Source organism: Chrysemys picta, chromosome 22, assembly GCF_011386835.1.
Source record: "Chrysemys picta bellii isolate R12L10 chromosome 22, ASM1138683v2, whole genome shotgun sequence".
In the NCBI taxonomy this organism is placed as follows: domain Eukaryota; kingdom Metazoa; phylum Chordata; order Testudines; family Emydidae; genus Chrysemys; species Chrysemys picta.
In genome coordinates, this window is record NC_088812.1 from 4,793,694 (window position 1) to 4,813,158 (window position 19,465).

At 58.8% G+C, this 19,465-nt stretch overlaps 1 protein-coding gene across 2 annotated transcripts; it reads right to left on the reverse strand.

The window, feature by feature from the left end:
- Positions 1-764: 764 nt before the first annotated feature.
- On the reverse strand, positions 765-17,703 carry GPR108 (G protein-coupled receptor 108). Of its 2 annotated transcripts, none has more exons than XM_065576281.1 (18): positions 17,519-17,703; positions 14,560-14,679; positions 13,454-13,504; positions 12,746-12,828; positions 11,835-11,965; positions 11,092-11,174; positions 10,593-10,664; positions 9,801-9,902; positions 8,771-8,904; positions 8,549-8,624; positions 7,580-7,653; positions 6,848-6,965; positions 6,120-6,250; positions 5,566-5,609; positions 5,373-5,422; positions 5,163-5,246; positions 4,294-4,427; positions 765-2,627 (listed from the first exon to the last, which is right to left on the reverse strand). In XM_065576281.1, exons 1-18 carry the CDS (start codon positions 17,633-17,635, stop codon positions 2,555-2,557), a joined length of 1,677 nt encoding a protein of 558 aa, XP_065432353.1. In that variant the 5' UTR covers positions 17,636-17,703; the 3' UTR covers positions 765-2,554. The 2 variants fall into 2 exon arrangements, with proteins under 2 accessions (XP_065432353.1, XP_065432352.1); XM_065576280.1 differs by having other exon boundaries at positions 12,746-12,843.
- Between the last annotated feature and the right edge of the window lie 1,762 nt (positions 17,704-19,465).

The following is a 19,465-nucleotide window of genomic DNA, read 5'->3' on the forward strand; positions in this document are numbered from 1 at the left end:
ACAATATCATGGTAGCCCGGAGAAGCCCTCTTGTGCTTGGGGCTCTACCCCCCAGACGAGAGCACAATCCCTGCCCCCAACAGCCACCCTCCAACCCACCCAGCGAGCGACAGCCTGGAAGCCAGCAACTCACTCTTAGCTGGTGAAATTGACACTGCAAGCTGGGAACCTGTTGGAAACTCCCTGGCCTAGATCAAGGGGAGTGGGGAGAGCCCGGCTCCAGGACTGGAGGCCTCAGGGCCATAACCCGGCACTAGGGCCTGCGCTGTTGTGACATTGTAGATCCTGCAGGGTTACAGTCATCTGTATAATCAATTGCTTCCATGGCACCCCACGGGCACCTTCCTGGGATGCAGCACCACTGCAGGCCAACCTAAGTCCGTTAAATAGCCGACAGCGTTAGCAGTGCCATCGTCTTCCTAGCATATACGCAACATGCCACACACCCAGGTCCACTGGTTGGCTCATTAGCTGCCCCGGCCCAAGCCAGGCACTGGGACGTGAGCGCTGATCCATGCCTGTGCGAGAGAGGTGGGGGCTGAGCCTTTAGTCCTCGTGCCCATGTAGGCACCAGGGATGATGGATCAGGTCCTTCCACTCTAGAGCCCAGATCATAACTGGATACTACGTGCTTTAGGATGAACACTGCTTCAGGATCAAGTCATGACACTCCGCACAGGCCAGGCCCCCACCATCACACGCTCCATGCTCGAAAATCCTCAGATTGATTGATAATCCCCAAATGAATGATAAGCCAGAGCTGAGACAGGGAAAGGGCCATTTATACACCAGCATGGAATGCAGGGCTTTGCCCTCTACACACAGAGCCCACCCACCCCCCTTAAGACAAAGCCGGAGACCCCCCTGCGCCAGGCTGTGCAGAGAGTTACAATTAAGCCAAGGAACTCCTTTCAACGTGGGCATGGTGACCCAACCCTGCTGAGACAACGGGGGATCCACCCAGGCGTAAGAGTGTGATAATCACCGTTCCCAGTAATAATGAGGAATTTAAATCAATAGGTGCAGGGGGGGGAGGGAGGGGTTGAGCCCCCACTTACAAGGGCATCACAACCGAGGGCAGAGTTATTCAGTAGAGCAACAGAGGCAGCCAGAGAGAGGGTGGTGTCACCCAAGGATCTCCCTTGTGGGGAGGTCTCCTCCCCCACCTTGCAGCCCCTGAGCAGGTTGTATAAATGCATTTAAGATCAGGACACTGGCTATTCTACCCCAGCCTGAACTCTGCTAGTGTCACAAGCAGGGGCCTGGTCCCAAAATCATTCCTGGCCTCACACTGTGATCTCCTGCTCCTGCCTTTAGACTGGTGCACAGCAGCTAAGGACCTGCTGTTTCAGGGGTGCTGAGCTGATCGCAGCAGGGATACAGGCCTCCTGCACCAGCGGGTCCCACCTACCCTGTCTCTAGGGTTAAAGAGGCTTGTTCCACTGGAGGAGCAGGTTGGTTGCCCCAGCTCAAAGGGAGCTAAATTAAGCCGGGTTCTCTCCTCCCTCAGTCCCCGTGGCGCAGGCAAGAGCCCAGCGCACTCCCTGTAAAGGCTAAACCCCACGTTCCACAGCGCTGCACCGGTAACCAAGGGCAGGAGCCGAGCCTGCAGGAACGAAGCCAGCTCCCGGGGAGATGGGCAGAGCAGAGGCGGGAGGCAAGTCACAGAGAGGCAACCAAGACGCAAGCCTAGAGGTCCCAGTTGGTGCTAGAATCACACCCTGAACCTACCACCTGACAGGGTCTAGCAAGAAGCCTGGGGCAGCCTGCCCCTGAAAAACTGCTTCTCCCAGGAAGGAGGCACCACTAATGCTAGAGTGAAAACCATGGCCCCCAGGTGAAGGGCACCACACCTTTCGGGGTGCCACCGAGCTCCAGATGAACGTGAGCCAAGCTTCACTGCTCAGATGTTGTCTAGATCCTGGCCTGTTGCTCAGCTCCACCAGCAACACTGGGGCGGGTGAGCTCTTAGTCTCAGCTGAAGATCGCTACGTATTTCTCCTCTGCCCGGGAACGATCTATCGACTCACCCCAGTGGTACAGGACCTCTCTGACCCCAGCCAGATGTTGGTGCTGAACGCCAGCTCCACCTTTGCTGGTCGGCCCCAGCTCGACCATGGAGTGAAGGAGAAGACGGTAGGAGAGCTGGTGAGGGTGGGGGCTACTGGTGGAGGATGCATCTAAACTAGAAGCAGGGATGCATGGATCAGGAAGTGGGTCTGGAAACCACTCTTGAAGGAGAAGGGCGGAGCTTGGCCAAAGTCCCCACCCCCTGCCCCGTACAAGAGACGGCAGCCCTCGGCCATCCAGAGTTCGTCTGAACTTCCTGCAGTCTGGAGAACAGGCCTGGTCCTGCGAACAGCTGCTGGAATTGCACAGGGCCATGCAGTTCTTAGCACTGCCACAAGGTGGGGCAGGGGAGCAGAGAGGCAGGAATTCAACACAAAACCCCCGATTTCTCTGTCCTGCTTGGGAATCTTCGGCTGAGCCGCAGGCTCGGACCCGGCGGCCTCCCCACGGTCCGGGCACTAGCGACAGTCTGGGCGGATAGGCCTCACACCGCCTCGCGGGCAGCCCTGCTCTTCTTCAGCTTGGAGAGACCCTCATGGACACCGGCTTCTGTGATCCTGCAGAGAGAAAGCGAGACAGATGACCCCAGGCGCAGACGGGATGGATCAGATCTGGCTGCTTCTTCTACAGCCCTAGCAAGGGTCCTGCAGCTCCTGGAACTGCAGGGATATCATGGCAGATAGCTAAGATTCGCCCTCCCTTATGGAAAGCAATAACACCCGCTACACCTAACACCTGGAACTTGCCCCGACAAGGAACAGAGGGCTCTGTGGAGCAGGCGCTAGATGACTCAGACTTTAAGGTCAGAAGGGACCCTCATGATCTAGTCGAGTGGTTTTCAAAGTTCGGGTCGTGGAATGCAAGGCACTGGGTCGCCTTGTTCAGCTCCCAGGGACCCTGGCGGCAGGCCAGTAAAAACTAGTAGTCCCTACCTGTTTGACACTGCGCTGCACCCCGGAGGTGGCCAGCAACAGGTCCGGCTCGTAGGCAGGGGGCCACGGGGCTCCATGCGCTGTCCCCGCCCCAAGCACAAGTTCTGCACTTCCGTTGGCCGGGAACCAGCCAATGGGATTCGGGGGCGGGGGGGGCGGTGCCTACGGGCGAGAGCCGCTTGTGCGCCTCCGCCTAGGAGCCGGACCTACTGCTGGCCACTTCTGGGCGCAGCGCGGTCCACGGTGTCAGGACAGGCGAGAAGTCTGCCCCTGCACCGCAGCTGTGCCACTGACCGGAAGCCGCCAGAGGAAAGCCTGTGCTCCAACCCCGTGACCCAATCCCCTGTCCCAGCCCTGAGCCCCCCCCCGAAACCCAGAGCCCCTTCTTGTACCCCAACTCCCTCATCCCTGGCCCCACCCCAGAGCCTGCACCCCCAGCCCAGAGCCCTGATCTCCTCCTGCACCAAAACCCCTTGCCCCAGCCCTGAGCCCCCCCACCCAACCTGGAGCCCCCTCCTGCACCCCAAACCCCTCATTCCCAGCCCCACCCCACAGCCCTCACCCCAACCCCCTGCCCCAGCTCTGGGCCCCATCCCACATCCCAAACCCCTCATCCCCAGCTCCGTTGGGTCGCGGGCATCAACAATTTTCTTCAACTGGGTCACCAGAAAAAACGTTTGAAAACCACTGATCTAGTCTGATCTCCACAGGTGAGCTTGGAAGGATTCGATTTTTACTGGTAAACGTCGAAGGTGGATTTCACCCGACATCCACACACACACACAAATATTTCCATCGATAACTGAGAGGCAATGTAAGAAAAATGCGGCTGAAGACCTCGGAGTTTGATCGAAGGCTATTTACTTGATACATTTTGCCACGGGACTCTGCCAATTGGTGTTTAAAACTTGAATGTCAATTTCAACGGCCACCTCATTAGCTAATTATTGTCTGCCCCGCCTCTAATTTCCTTGTGAAAATTTTAAAAAGTGATAAAATGGGGGGGAAATACTTTAAAATATACATTGCTATTATCAATCAAAACCATGAACATCGAATTCCGCCAAGCCTACTCATCAGGTTCACACACAGGTGGGAAACTGACCCAGAATAACTGGGGCCCAAATAGCTATTCTACGTATGCAAACTGGTTGTAGCCCTCTTGGTCCCAGGACGTTCGAGAGACAAGGCGGGTGAGTCTCCCTGCTCACGGTCTACACCAGCGGAAGTAGCATTGGGAATGAGCAGGACTTCCCTCTTCTCAGCCCCACCCAGAGATCCAGCTGCTTACACCTGATTCATCTGCAGTTCCTCCTCCTCCTCCTCCTCCTCTTGGGGCAGCTGTAGATAAGGGTTGTTCGAAGCCGGGCGGAACTTGTATCCCGTTAGGATGAAGAAAACCAAGGTGGATACTTCAACCAGGAGCTGCAAGGAAGGAAAGAAGGGTCCTTAGCCTAGCGATCGGAGTCCAAGATCTGTGCAGCTGCTGCTGAAATGCAGCTGGTTCTGGGGTGGGACATAACAGCGCACAGCAACAGTTTAGGATGGGAAGGGAAGAATCACACAGTGAGTGATAAGAAAGAAAAAACGAGGCCTGAATGTGTATTGCCCACCCTGGAATTTGGGCAGGAAACTGACCTGGGAAAGGGAGGCTGTTGAAATGGCTGCAGCTCTCTCAGACCCTTGGATTTACATGAAATCTGACCGAGTGCAGCACAGCACCCCCTAGCACCAGCCTGCTGCAGTGGCCAGTGGGAAGAGTGCCACTGCTGACAACATTTCTCCTTGGTGGTCTCCTAGCCAAGTACTGGCCCAGCAGATGTCTACTTAGCACCAGTCCCAGCTGGGTGGGCTGCAGGGTACGCAAAGGCTGGGGACCGGTCAGAGGCACCTGCATTGCAGATCCCCAGTCGCCACTTCCAGTCCAGGGGCAAGACCACCTGGCCTATGACACATGTCGTTACAATACAGCGCCTCACTGATGGATCTCAAAGCACTTCACTATCACTCACATCCAGAGCCCAGCTGGGAGGGAGGGAGATGTCCCCCATCTTGCCAGTAAGGATCTTAGAGTGAATCAGTGACACTGCTGGGAATAGAACCCAGGAATCCTGCTCCCCTTCCCCTTCCCATCCCCATCCCCTTCCCCCTCATCCTCACCTCGTAGAGCCACTGCCACTGGAAGGGGACGGTGAATTTGAGCAGGATGGCAATGACACGGGAGAAGTAAATGTAACACACGACCTGGAAGAGAGAGAGAGAGAGAGAGAGTGTGTGACTGAGGCCGCGGGGGGTCCCAGTCCCGTCACGCAGACAGCGCTGGCGCTGCCAGCATCCCTGAGACAGGGAGCCAGGGCCGGGGGCACCTACCATGACGTAGTAATGTCTGAAAAGCTTCAGTTTCGCCAGGTTTGTGGCAGCTGGAAATACAACAAGGGGAGTTTGTCACACGGCGCTGGGAGCAGGTTCCAGATCAGGGGGGACGGTGGGGACAGAGCCCCCTCAGAACGAGGGGGTGGGGGCAGCAGCTGGGCTTCTCGGGAGGAAGCCGAGACGGACTCACCTTTGCCGTCTGTGCTGGAGGCCTCCTGGAGGTGGCGGATGGACCTGCGGACGGACAAACCAAGCCAAAAGCAATGACTCCCATGGGATTGTGGGAAAATTCGCACCCCCCGCCCCACCCCATGAAGCCTTCAATGGTCCCATCGACCCCCAGCACTGTGTCGGCCCCCCAGGTTAGTGTGCACAGCCAGGACACCCCTCTGCACCGGACACTTCCCATGGGGGCGTATGTGACTGGCACCCCTAGGACTCCAGAGAGACGGACTTCCCTTTAATTTATACCACCCTGGGCTTCTCCAGCATCTTCCACGCATGCATCCGTGACGGTCCCCCATAGCACCGTGGGGGTCAGCGCTGACTCTGAGGGGAGATCAGCCCCCTACTAACTCCCCCATCCTGCAATGCAGCAGCATCGGGGTCACCGCTGACTTGGGAGAGCGCCCCCTTACTGACGCCACCACCCTGCCGTTTTCCTCCATCTCCCATCCAAGCACTGACCCAGCTTAGCTTGCGAGACCTGGCGGGTTCCCAACCCAAGGCGGTACCGGCTCTTACCACACCACGGGGAAGAGGATGGCCCCGCAGCAGAGCAGGTCCACGAGAAAGAGGATCTGCTTCCAGGAGGCGTAATCACTGCTGCCCTCCTCCGAGGACTCGATGATAATGTAAGCGACGTTTGCCAGCACCTGCGCAATGGGAAAGGCGGGTGGTGAAGGGACTTCGCAGCCCTGGGCGGGAATCCTGCAGGCGGGCACGAACCGTCGCTGCCCAAACACCTGCCCCCCCCAGCGTGTGCCCTGTATCTTCTCCCCGCTTGCCAAGACGTGTGTTGTTTGGGGCAGGCTGTTGCCCGGAGGCCAGAGGAGAGCAGGGCGCTACCACCTGGCCCTTATTTAGCCCTTTTCAGCTGGAGATCTCCAAGCGCTTCCGCAAGGAAGGACAGGACCATCACCCCCATCTCGCACATGGGTAAACTGAGGCACGGATGGGGGGGATGGGGGAGGCAACTTGGCTGAAGTCACCCAGCTGACAAGGTGCGGAGCGGGGAGCAGACCCCACGTCTCCCAAGGTCCAGCCCAGGGATCTGTCCATGAGCCAACGGTGCTTCCCCAAGGGAATCGCTTCCCCGAATCGTTTGCTTTCAGCACCGGGAGTCTGAAAGGAGCCTGGACAGAACCAGTTCCGGCAGCCCCACTCCAGCCCAATGTCTCCACCCAGCACGGCTCTGGCTTTGAAGGCAGAATGGCGAGGAGGCGGCTGCCCGCAGCCGTCGCGCTCCTCACCTGCAGGGGGATGACGATCACGAAGAGCTTCTTCTCTTTGTCCGACAGGATGTACTTGATGAAGGCCCAGCCTGTCCCGATCAGCGCAATGGTGATGAAGAGCAGGGCGCCCTTCAGCCTGCAAGGCACCCAGAGGCAACTCAGGCGGGCGCCCTGTTCTGGGAGGCCGGGCTGGCTCAGGGCGAGCCACGGAAGGGCTGTGTGTTTCCTGAGCCACAACATGCTAGGACTCAAGAAACCGGGACACTCTCCCTCCCCTGCGCCACTGCCCTGCTCCCCACAGTGCCCCCTGCTGGGAGAGCTTGGAACTGCAGTATCCAGGAGCTTCCGCCACAGCCAGTGCTCGTGCCCTGCTCTATACAGCGCCCCCTACTGGGAGAGGCTGGGATTGGAGCGGCTAAGAGCTCCGCCCACAGACAGCCCTCCTACACCATCCCCTGCAATTAACAGCTCCATGCAATCAATGTCCTACGACACCCTCCAGGGCGCCTCCTGCTGGGAAGACTGTAGTAGCGAAACCTCCCCAGCAACCCTCCCAGTGGTGGCAAGCACCACCCGCAGCCAGTGCCCCCTGGTGGGAGAAACTGGGACTACAATACTTGCAAGCTCCCCCCCTTATCTGTTGGCTCCTCCAGGGCCCCCACCCTGGACCCAGCCGTGATGCCGGGCTATAGAATATCACAGAATATGTTCCCTCCGCGTAGGCCCCGTAACCAGACGCTCTGCACTTACAGGTGGGTCACGAAGTACATGACGGCCAAGCTCTCGATAGGGTGACCCTCAGTGTTAATGAAATAGTAGTTGATCTGAGAGAGAGAGGACAGAGAAGGGGGTCTCAGTTGGAGCCTCCCGATTCAGGCTAGACAGGCTGGGAGAGCGCCCACCATAGCCACCCAAAGGCCATCTGCCCGTTAGGGAGCTGGCGGCAAAGCCGGGGTGGCTCAGAGCCATTCACCTCCGTGCCAACAGCCCTGCCCAGCAGGGTAACCGCCATCGCGAGATGGCTGTCAGGCAGCCAGTGCATGAGATGAGTTTGACGGGTCTCAGTCCCACATGCCAGAAACACCATTGTCTTCCTGGGGATAGATCAGCCCTTCCCCGAGAAAGGTCAGAGATTCTTAGCAGAGGTGACACAGACATGTGACACAGACACTGTCCCTGCCAGCGTGCTGAGAACAGAGAGCATGTTCAGTTTGCACCGACACTTTTCAAGGGGCGCTGGATTCAGGTTAACACCTTACAGGCTAGTGTCTTCCCCAGCCATACCCAATACCCCGAGCCAGAAGGCCCTGGGCACATTTCACCTCTTAGACAGACACCCCCCGGCTAAGCTGAGGACGAGGCTCACGGGGGTCAGCGGGAGCCCGACTGCAGTGAACCCAGGTACGGCCGCTGTCCAATAATACCAGGCTCTACCGGCTTTCGGCGTGCGTCCCGCACCTAGCACAATGGGGCTTTGGTCCATGGCTGGGGCTCTTAAGAGCGACCATACTACAAACACCTCGCTCAGAGCGCTTTTCATCTATGGGTCTCAAAGCACTTTACAAAGGAACCTTGGCAGCAGCATTCCCATGTCAGAGGGGGAAACTGAGGCAGAGAGGAGCAGCTGGCCCGAGATCAGCCAGCAGGCCAATGGCTAGCGCCCAGGTCTCAAGCCCTTTGTCACTGGGCCCCCCTGCATCGGCATAGCTGGCTACTTACGCTGTGAAAGAGGAGAGAAAGGGCCTTGGTATAGGCTAAGGCAGCCATGAGCCAGTGGATTTTGAACACGCTGAACCTGCGAGTAGAGACACACAATCAGGCTGATGCCCATGGCGGTTCTGGGGGGTGGAAAGGGGGCAGGGTGGGGGACAATAGACAGGAAGGCTGCCTGCCCCGGGGGAAAGCGGTGTGGACACAGCCAATCAGAGGGCCGGGACTCACTTGTGCTGGCAGAGGAAGTAGACCCACACGGTGGCCGCGGCCAGGAAGCAGGCGGACATGACCAGGTAGAGTTTGATGAGGGGGATCTCGGCAGCCGACAGGTACCCATCCGGGTTCTTCTCTCGGATCATCACCTGCAAAGCAGAGCCAGTGTAGAGCGGGAGCTGCGGCCGGGGGAGATGCCACCGCACAGGGATGCCAGGAGATCTGATCCAGGGTAGAGGGGCCCCTTGCTTTGGTCTGGAGTGGTGGGGGAACACCGGATGGACCATTGAGCTGATCCAACATGCAGGGGGGCTAGAGGGGCTCGCTGGTCTGATCTGCCCCAGCAGGGGTGCAGAGGGAGGCTGATGGGACTGGGACCAACAAATACAGACCAAGGATGTATGACAAACTCCCCCGCGTGCTGTGGCTTTGGAAATACACGGCGTGCCCGGTTTGCTCTAGACTAGCTGGGCCTGGTGGAGAAAGCCCTGGACTGGAACACTGGGTTCGAATCCCAGACACTTGTACACCACAGCCCGGTAAGGGCCCCTCGTAACCCATTCATCCCATCTATGGCAGCATGACGGGCGCTTGGGGCTCAGTGTAGAGTATCTGAGCAGAATGGGCTGCTACTTAGGTTGCCAGGTCTTCGGGGCAGGGACTGGCTATGCGTTCTGTGTCTGTACAGCGCCTAGCGTAGGAGGGTCCTGGGCCGTGACTCCTACGCACTACAGCAATACAAATATCTAGCTCATATAGCACTTCCTATCCACAGATCTCAAAGCACTTTGCAGTAGGTCAGTATCATTATCCCCATTTTACAGATGGGGAAACCGAGGCACAGATGGGGGGTGGGGAAAAGTGGCTCACTCAGGGAATAGGACCCAGGTCTCCTGAGTCCCAGACCAGTGCTTTACTCTGCTTTCTAATCCGCCCGGAGGCAGAGAGGGGAAGTCTGTAACACAGGATTAGAACTCTACTGTTTCTGCTGGAGGGGGGACGGGGTGGGGGGGGGGGGATGACCGTCTCCCGCATGCACACTCACGGTGATGTCGTAAGGCATCTGGTTTGCCGGGGCTCTGTTGTGGCAGTTGTGAAAGTTGAGGTTGTACAGACCTTCTGCCTCCGAGCCGATCACTACGTGGAACTGCAAGGACAGAGGGGGAGAGCCCCGAGTTACCAGTCAGGGCTCTGGTCGGCGCTGAACTCGTTGCAGGAGACAGGCTGAGGATACCCCCCTGCTCAGTGGAGTTCCCATTACAGACACGTTAAGACTCCAGGGGCTCTGCCCCTCCCTTCCTGGGCTGCAGCCCATTCATCCCCTGGAAAAGCGGGGAGCAAGTCAACCCAGCCGCGGTTCTAAGGAGCAGTGCGCAGCCCTCATTGGCCAGGACAGGCCTTGTAGTGAGACAGCTGGGTCCAGCCCCATTCAGCAAGGAGGCAGGGATACCAGACTAGACTGACCAATGGCCTCGTCCCACACAGCAGGAAGTGGGATGCCATTGGACCAGGCCACTTATTTGATCTGATGTGGCAGGGAGGGGAGAGGAACAGACTATAGGGAAGCAGAGATACCAGGATAGTCGGGACAGGCTGACCTGCCTTGGAAGTGAGGGTGGGGAGATGCCAGGCCAGATGGGCCCACAGGTCTGACTGGCGGGGGCAGGGAATGCCAGGCCAGATGGGCCCACAGGGCTGACTGGCGGGGGCAGGGAATGCCAGGCCAGATGGGCCCACAGGTCTGAGCTGGCAAGGGGGGAGGGAACACAGGGGAAGAACACGAGCTGTTGGCTTGTTCCAGGAAGGCCTTTCCTCCATCCAGCCGGGCGACACTTACGCTGAAGTTGTAGGAGTCGTTCACGTTCCCTAGATCTAGGACCAGATCTTCCCCTCTGTGGCTGGAATCCGGCTGCACAGGAAAGGCCAGTAAGGATCAAAGCACACAGAGCTGGAGTCGCCTGCCACACGTGGGAGAGGAGGAACGAGCGGGGCTTGCTCTGCCCGGGGATCACCCAGATGCTGGCTTACCGCCACGCCGGTGGCTCAGCCGTGCTACAGTTCCCAGCTGCTGGAGCGGGGGCTAAGGCAGCTTGTCATGCCGGCGCGAGCAACGGCCAGGACTCTATCGCTCCCCGCTTCCCATCCAGCCACTGGCTCCCCAAAGCCCTCTGAAGTCTACCCCTCTCCCCAGCCTCTCTGCTGCACAACGGGCAGTTGACACTCTGCAGAGAGAACGGCGCTGGAATCGGGAGGCGCCGGCTGGGTTGGCGGAAGCCTGGTGATCTGTCACAGCTGCCTGGGAACCGCCCTCGGCTCAGTCCCTGAAGGGCATTTACCTGCTTGGCTTCGCCCTCTGTCTTCTTCTGGGGGTTGGCCGCATCAGGCGCTTTACCGGGCGCTTCCGGCTGTCCTTCTGTGCCTGGAAGAACGAACACACCCCTTCGGCATGGACTAGATGCCGTTAACTCCAGCTCCTGCTGGTGAAGCTCAGGCTGGGAGCCCCCCCAACCCCCCGCCTCCTTTCAGACCCTTGCATCCGCTGCTCCCCAAAAAACCAACACCCAACACAACAGGGCCTCCATCGCAGCTGTGGCTGGGACAGAACTAATATTATTACACGCCACAAACTATGGGATACATGACATTAACTCCAGCCATCTGTTGGGCCAACTCCGACAATGATGACCTGCCTCCTTGGAACGAGGTGGCCTCAACGTCCTGTCCTAAACAGGAGTGCTAGTGCTGGGTGTCTATTAAATAGCTGCCACATTCCACCCCAGAGATGGCTGCATTTCAAGCAGCGGGGTCCTTCTACATCTGTAATCTGGCCACGTTTCCCCCTAGCGCTTTGAGATCCTCGGAACAAAGGTACCCCAGCAGCACACGGAATTACATCCTGAGAGCACGGGGCAACGCTAGCGAGATCAGCTGCGCCTGCCGTGGTAAGCAATTAACTGCAGCGCGCTCGTTAGGAAGAAAACGAGCCCCTTCTCGAGCAGCATGGAGAAGGCTGCTTCACTCCGGGCAAGTAGGAGACAGCCAGACCTGGGTGTCTAAGCCGCGTCCAGTCTCCCCTCACCTTTACTGGGAGCAGCCTGGTCCTTGCTATCGTCGGCTGGTTTCGGATCCGAGCCCCCATTCTGCACCTCGGGGAGCAGACCGGAATAAATCTGCAGCTTCTTCTGCTCTCCCAGCTTCCGCACTTGAACCCTGAAAGGACAGAACCGAGCGTCAGTGCAGGGGGCGTGACACAGCGGAGATGGGTTCGCCGCTGGAGAGAGGGGGCGGGATCAGTTATGCAAAGGGTCATTTAGTCGGTCGCTGGGGGCCAGGACTCCTGGGTTCTGTTCCTAGCTTTGGGAGAGGGATGTGGGGGCTAGTGTGGTTAAAACTGGCAGCCAGGACTCCTGGGTTCTGTTCCTAGCTTTGGGAGAGGGATGTGGGGGCTAGTGTGGTTATAACTGGCAACCAGGACTCCTGGGTTCTGTTCCTAGCTTTGGGAGAGGGATGTGGGGGCTAGTGTGGTTATAACTGGCAACCAGGACTCCTGGGTTCTACTCCCAGCTGGGAGAGGGCTGGGAGGGTCTAATGCTCAGAGCAAAAGTAGCAGTTTGATTTATCTGCTGCATTTTCCATTTCACTGTGTAACCTCCTGTTACACGAGGATACATAGGAGCACCTGACTGATCTTCTGTCTACCATTCACTCCTTAATTTATACACCGTTATCACATCTCCTTATTTATTCCCTCTCTAATCCCAGTCATCTCTCACACGGTTCTCACATACCACCTGATCTCAGGGGTGGTTGCAGGCAGTGCTGGTGACAACATGAGCTGTCTGCATATTGGCTAGGGGGTGCTCTGATCCCTGGACCCAGAAGAGTCTAGGTACGAGGCTAATTTGCCATTAATGGCGCCAGTCGATTGAGCGGGAGGTCAGATGAGGAGTCCAATGAAATATATATAAGCGCAGACAGAATTTCACTTGCTTGTTCTGTTTGACGTCAATGAGGAAGAGGATTCGCGACTCCGCTCCGGTTTGTTCCAAGGTGCAGTTATGAGATTCCTTCCCCTGCAGAGAGGAAAACTGCCCCCCCGTCAGATCAGACAAAAAACACGTGTACAAGCTCTCTTAATTACCACCAGCTGGATTTACAGTAGGCCCCAAATCAGGGCCCTGCCGCGCAAGATGCTGTACATAGTAAGAGACAGTCCCTGCCTCAGAGAGCTTACAATCTAAATAGCCAAGACACAGGGAAGGAGGGGATGTAACACAACAGATCAGTGGCACAGCTGGGAATAGAACTGAGGGCCTATCAACGGCTAGGCCAGAGCTCTACCCACTAGGCCCTGCTGCCTCTCCAAGGGACTGATTCACATTCACTTCCCCTAGAATCAGTCTTTCCAGTGGCTCCCAGAGGTAACTGATGGCAGATTCCAGACATTCCCCCTTCCGGTTTCCTTTGCAACAGCCTAGCCCTAGAGAACCCGCCTGGGTTTCGTGCGGTGAAGCCAGTCAGCAGTGCTCAGGGATCAGCCAGAAGGGGTCACTCAAGAGCAACACATCGCCCATTGAGCAGGACTTCCACACACACGCTGCCTCTCCCCCCGCCCCGAAAACAATCCCCCTCCAGAACACCAGCGCTTCCCAAACAAACTCTGAAGAGTTCCCGCACACACAGAGAATGGCAACTCACTGGGTAGGAGAGGGCCTCGCGAATCCTCGTCCTGGACAAGCTGAAGCCGACCTGGAAAGAAAAAGGATTAATCTGTTATGACCAAGCCTTTCTCTGCACCAGCCAGGGGCCGACCCCTGAGCCTTTGGCAGATGGGGAAGGCTCAGGTGGGGCAGGGCACAGAAGCTCGGCCAGGGGGGCAGCCAGCCACGGTGTCTCCCATACAGGCCATGAAGATGCCCCATGACACAGTTACGGCCCTCCAGGCCAGCTCGCTGATCAGCTCCAACAGGCCCGAAGGTATCCGGCTACTTGGATTTCTTACCAGAGGGACTGAGTGTTGGGGGCTGTCCATAAGTTACTTGACCAACCTCAAAAAACGTGTTAAGACCCACCCACCCCGTGGAACGCTGAAACCCGCCAAATTAAGGACCCACCCAGCCCCTAATGCATTACGGATTTTATGGACAGCCCCTTGGAGGGGGAGCCCTGCTGGCTGGTTCACTGCAGACACAGAGTTAACTCGGGCTCTTATTCGGGTGGTTGCCTCTACCCCCCTCCCATCCACACACAAAACCCTCCCCCAGCTGGCCTGGCCTGGTATAGGCTAGAGCCAGGGATCTGATCTGTCTTAGGTACTTAAATGACCCCCCACACACACACTAACACACACAAACACGCGCGACCTCACAATATTTCATGTATTTAACCTCTCAAGTGCTAGTAATGTCCTTTTTTTTTTTTTTAGTATCTCTCTGGGCCTCTATTCTCCATCTAAGTGACTTGCCCAAGGTCACACGGGAAGTCGGTGGCAGAGCACAGCCCTGATCTCCCAGTTGTAGGCTAGGGACCTGGGCCATTCTTCCTCTGCCTGATTTGAACCCAGGACAGCAGGTGTCTCAGGCCTGAAGTTTAGCTCAACCCAACCATCTCTGCTCCCAGTGGTAAGAATGCTAGATTCATTGCAGGAGCGCCCCACCGGTGTGAAGCACCCTGGCACTGTGCCATTCACACCCACACCCACTGTCCCCTTGGGAATCACAGGGGGGCGGAGGGTGGTCGCTCCCTGGCGCGCACCACGAACTACTATGTGACTGAGTCCTCCTGAGAGGAGCCGCGGTGTTTACCCAAGGCTTGTCCTGCTTGGCGCTGCCAAGGCCAAGATGCAGCCGGCTCACATTCACCTCCAGGGAGCCATTCGCGTAGAAGCCGAAGGTGTTCAAATGGATGTCAGCCCTCTTCTCGCCCTGAAATAGACGAGGCAGGAAGCCATCACACGACCAAGCCCATTAGACTGGCTAGCAACAGCAGCAAAACACAAGGCAGGGCTCCACGCCGCTCCCATGAAGGGAAACAAGGGACAGCCCCACGCAGCAGCCTCCACCCAGGTGGCCAAGCCTTGAGGTGTCCTTTTCAGTCACGCTGGTGCGGCCAGCCAGAGAGATGAGTGGCATGGGTGGGGCCCGGCACGTCTCTTCCACCCTAGGGTGGCCAGATTCATCTCATCTCGCAAGCTGCAGACGCATCAGAATTGCTTCCCTTTCAGAAGAGGAAGTGACTCCAGAGGCGCAGGGTGAGCAGGAGTGAGATGAGCGGTTTTGGGATCCAGATCACGTGTCCGCATCGGCCAAGCGCCATTTCGTCACACAGGGTCACCTGGGACGTGGCAACGTGGTGACCCGTAGGGAGGGGACTGTTCTACATCTAACCCAGCCCACAAACTGCAGCGATGGGCTGCTCCGGTTGACACAGCTGCTTAAAGAAGACGAGTTCATTGCTCAGCCCCAGACAGGCTCAGAGCGGGACTGAGCCCAGGATCTGAGCCATGTTTTTCTTCCGGAGAAGGGAGTCAGCTGTGACGCTGCCTAACTCAAAGCCTGAGAACTGAGCACTCCTCCCAGCCCTTAGGTAAGCTCACACCTGGATCCAAGCTTCCTAGCCGGCGCCGATCTCTGTTAAGGGGGCAAATCAAATCCCAGACACCAGCACCCCCTCCAAGCGCACATGAATGTTAGACCTGAGCTCTGGTCTGTTTGTAATTAAAATAATAGATCTCCTGCCCCAAGGAGATCAGACTGGGTTATGTGAGAGGAGAGGGAGCAGTGGAGGGAGAAGAACAGGTTTGGGGGATGGGGGGAGTAGAACGGGAGGGCAGCCAGTGGGGAATGAGGTGAGAGCAGGACAGTGTCTTCATCCAGCAGATTTGGAAAGAAAGCAACCCCCGCATGTAACCAATGAGTTCATTTGATCATTTAATTGTGTTATCTAGTGTCCGGCTAACACACACGTTATTTGCGTTTCAGTTGCTAAATAAACATCATCCACATACTGAAATAAAACAGAAAGCTTGGAAAACCTGGCTGACACCCTTCTCAGCTGCCCCCGCCTGAGAGTCCAACCCCCTGTTCCTTATCTGGGCTTCCACACCGCAGAAACGTTGGGCTGCCCCGACAGTAACCGCAGCCCAGGCGTTGGACAATCAGCCTGTTATATCTTCATGTGACACTGTTTCAACACCTTGCAAACTCAGATCCGCTCCGGACTTCCCCCAGGCCTCATCTGGTGAGCCTCCAAACACCAATGGCCTTGTCCACATAAGGTCCCCCAGCTACCCAGATCCCCATCTCGCCCACCGCTGCGTTCTCAGAGCATTTCCACCTGGAAGTCCAGGAGCTGCTGCGTTAGGGGTCACCAAGGGAGGAGGTGGTCAGGGGCAGGCGCCGTGGGGAGGAGTGGCAGAGGGGAGAGTGGGGGGAGGCGCGATGATGTGGAAGGGCCCAGGTGGATGATGGGCAAGGAGTAACTGAGGCAGGGAGGGGAGAGATGGAGGCTGGGGGGGATCACGAGGTGCTGGGGAGAACTGGTGGGTCCCAGCCCGGGGCTGGGGAAGGCGAGGGAAGGGAGGGAGGGAGGACTCAGGGAGATTCCCGGGGGTGTTCCCAAGGGTAGTTCAAGCCCCAGCAAGGGGGAGGGGAAATTAGCAGGGGCTTTTAGGGGGATCATGCAGGGAAGGCCCCAGAGTGGGGGGAGGGGAAAGCAAGCAGCTCAAAGCGGGGGGGGGGGGGTATCAGTCCCATGCCAGCTGCGGGTTGTGGGGAGTCCCCAAAGCCCAGGCAGGTCAGTCCCATCCAGGGAGTCCCATCCTGGGATTATGATCCCCCACCCGAGGGGGGTCCGGTCCTGTCCCAGGGGAGGGGGTTCCCAGCTCAGAAGTTGGTCTCATCACGGGTGGGGGAAGGTCAGTCCTTTCCCAGGGGGTGGGAGGGGTCGGTGCTGGTACCCGGGGCAGGGTCCGGTCCGGTCCGATCCCTGGGCGGGGGGAGGGGGCCGGTCCGATCCCTGGGCGGGGGGAGGGGGCCGGTCCGATCCGGTCCCTGGGAAGGGGGGAGGGTCCGGTCCGATCCCTGGGAAGGGGGGAGGGGTCCGGTCCGGTCCGATCCCTGGGAAGGGGGGAGGGGTCCGGTCCGATCCCTGGGAAGGGGGGAGGGGTCCGGTCCGGTCCGATCCCTGGGAAGGGGGGAGGGGTCCGGTCCGGTCCGATCCCTGGGAAGGGGGGAGGGGTCCGGTCCGGTCCGATCCCTGGGAAGGGGGAGGGTCCGGTCCGGTCCCTGGGAAGGGGGGAGGGGTCCGGTCCGGTCCGATCCCTGGGAAGGGGGGAGGGGTCCGGTCCGGTCCGATCCCTGGCCGGGGGGAGGGTCGGGTCGGGTCCGATCCCTGGGAAGGGGGGAGGGTCCGGTCCGGTCCCTGGGCGGGGGAGGGTCCCGTCCGGTCCCTGGGAAGGGGGAGGGTCCGGTCCGGTCCGATCCCTGGGAAGGGGGAGGGTCCGGTCCGGTCCGATCCGATCCCTGGGAAGGGGGAGGGTCCGGTCCGGTCCGATCCCTGGGAAGGGGGGAGGGTCCGGTCCGGTCCCTGGGAAGGGGGAGGGTCCGGTCCGGTCCGGTCCGGTCCCTGGGCGGGGGGAGGGTCCGGTCCGGTCCCTGGGAAGGGGGAGGGTCCGGTCCGGTCCCTGGGCGGGGGGAGGGTCCGGTCCGATCCCTGGGCAGGGGGAGGGTCCGGTCCGGTCCGGTTTCCCCAGGCCGCGCTCACCGTCAGCACCAGGCGGTGGATCCGGCCCGCGGCGCCCCCGAGCAGCAGCAACAGCAGCGGGAGGAGCCGCCCCAGCCCCCCCGAGGCCCCGGGCCGCCCCCGACTCCGGCCGAACATCCCTGGGCACCGGCTGGCCGCCCCGCCGCGTCGCGTCCCGTCCGGTCCCGTTCCGGCCACTCCGACTCCGCCCCCCCGCCCGCCTCCGGGTCCGCCAATCGGCGCGCCGCGACCCCGCCTCGCCGCCAATCATCGCCCACCTCGTCGATTGCGCCCGCCCCCTGCCGGGAAGGTCAACCAATCACAGCGCGACGTCAGTTCTCCCCGCCCACAGGCCTTGAGGCTGACAGCGTTTCCCAGGCTGCCTTGGGCTGGAACTACATTTCCTATGAGGCCTAGCGCTAGAAACGACATTTCCCATCAGCCCGAGCGGCTAACCCTATCTTTCCCATGATGCCTTGCCACAGAGGCGTCCCCTTCCTGGAGATCACCGGCTGGAACTACAATTCCCAGGATGCTCTAGGAACTTTACTTTGCAGCCACCTGTTGGGTGGGGTATAGCCGCTCTGCAGCCACATGGGGCAGAGAATGGCAACATCCCTAAGGCAGTGGTTCTCAAACTGTGGGTCCTGACCCCATTCTAATGGGGTCGCCAGGGGCTGAAGCCTGAGCCCCACAGCCCTGGGTGGCGGGGCTCGGGTTACAGGCCCCCTGCCTGGGGCTGAAGCCCTTGGGATTCTGTTTTAGAGCCCGTCCCTGGGGTGTTGGGGGCTCAGGCTTCAGCCCCCCTCTCTGCAGTCGTGCAGTAATTTTTGTTTTCAGAAGGGGGTCACGGTGCAATGAAGTTTGAGAACCTCTGCCCTAAGAGAATAGAAAGGCTGGACCTGGGAGCCAGGACTCCTGGGTTCTAGGCCCAGCTCTGGGAGCGATTGCGGGGAGGAGTGGTCTAGCAGTTGGAGCCACGACTCCAGGTTCTAGGCCCAGCTCTGGGGGGGATTGGAGGGGGACGGTCTAGCACGGATCGGCAACGTTCGGCACGCGGCTTGCCAGGGTAAGCACCCTGGCGGGGTGGGCCGGTTTGTTTACCTGCCGCGTCCGCAGGTTCGGCCGATCGCGGCTCCCACTGGCCACGGTTCACCGCTCCAGGCCAATGGGGGCTGCAGGAAGCAGCGTGGGCCAAAGGATGTGCTGGCCGCCGCTTCCCACAGCCTCCATTGGCCTGGAGCGGCAAACCACGGCCAGTGGGAGCCGCGATCGGCCAAACCTGCGGACGCGGCAGGTAAACAAACTGGCCCGGCCTGCCAGGGGGCTTACCCTGGTGAGCCGCGTGCCAAAGGTTGCAGATCCCTGGTCTAGCAGTTAGAGCTGGGAGCCAGGACCCCGGGTTCTATCCTGGCTCTAGAAGGTGGTGTAGTCTAGTGGTTAGAGCAGTGGAAAGGTGGGAGTCAGGACCCCTTGGTTCTATTCCCATTAGATTTTCCAAGGGAGGGGTGGGGCTTCCCAGTGGGGTTCTGAGGCTCAGTACGTACGTGCCAGTAAAGATTTTTTTAAGGCCTTGGCATAGACGCTGCTGGAGCCAGGTGAACTATGAACATGAATAATTCATCACAACTTGCCAAAATAGCAGGGGCTTTTCCATAACCACAACTGCTCGGCGTTGCGATTTTATGTCTCATCTCCAAAGCTGCATCTGCACCGCACCCTCCTCACACCACACTGGAGCCTTGGCTTTCAGCTGAGTCACCTCCTACTACAGCCCAACACCTCTGCCTAACCCTCTTTAATTAATTCATGATTATTAGGTGTCTTGCAATAGCATTTGGAGGCCCCAACCCTTTTGCTGGTGCTGTACAAACATATAACAAGGAGACAGTCCCTGCTCCAAAGAGCTTACAGACCAAGACACTAGACAAATAAACGGCTGTCTGGTGAGGGGAGCACAAGGAAACA

What these genes read in the sequence shown, in the direction of transcription:
- GPR108 (XM_065576280.1), bottom strand. Translation starts at nt 17,635, where the DNA reads ATGTTCGGCCGGAGTCGGGGGCGGCCCGGGGCCTCGGGGGGGCTGGGG. An exon ending in TCCACCGCCTGGTGCTGACG is followed by an intron (nt 14,680 to 17,518) that starts GTGAGCGCGGCC and finishes CGTCTATTTCAG; the next exon opens with GGCGAGAAGAGGGCTGACAT. An exon ending in CAGAGGGCGAAGCCAAGCAG is followed by an intron (nt 10,665 to 11,091) that starts GTAAATGCCCTT and finishes TTTCCTGTGCAG; the next exon opens with CCGGATTCCAGCCACAGAGG.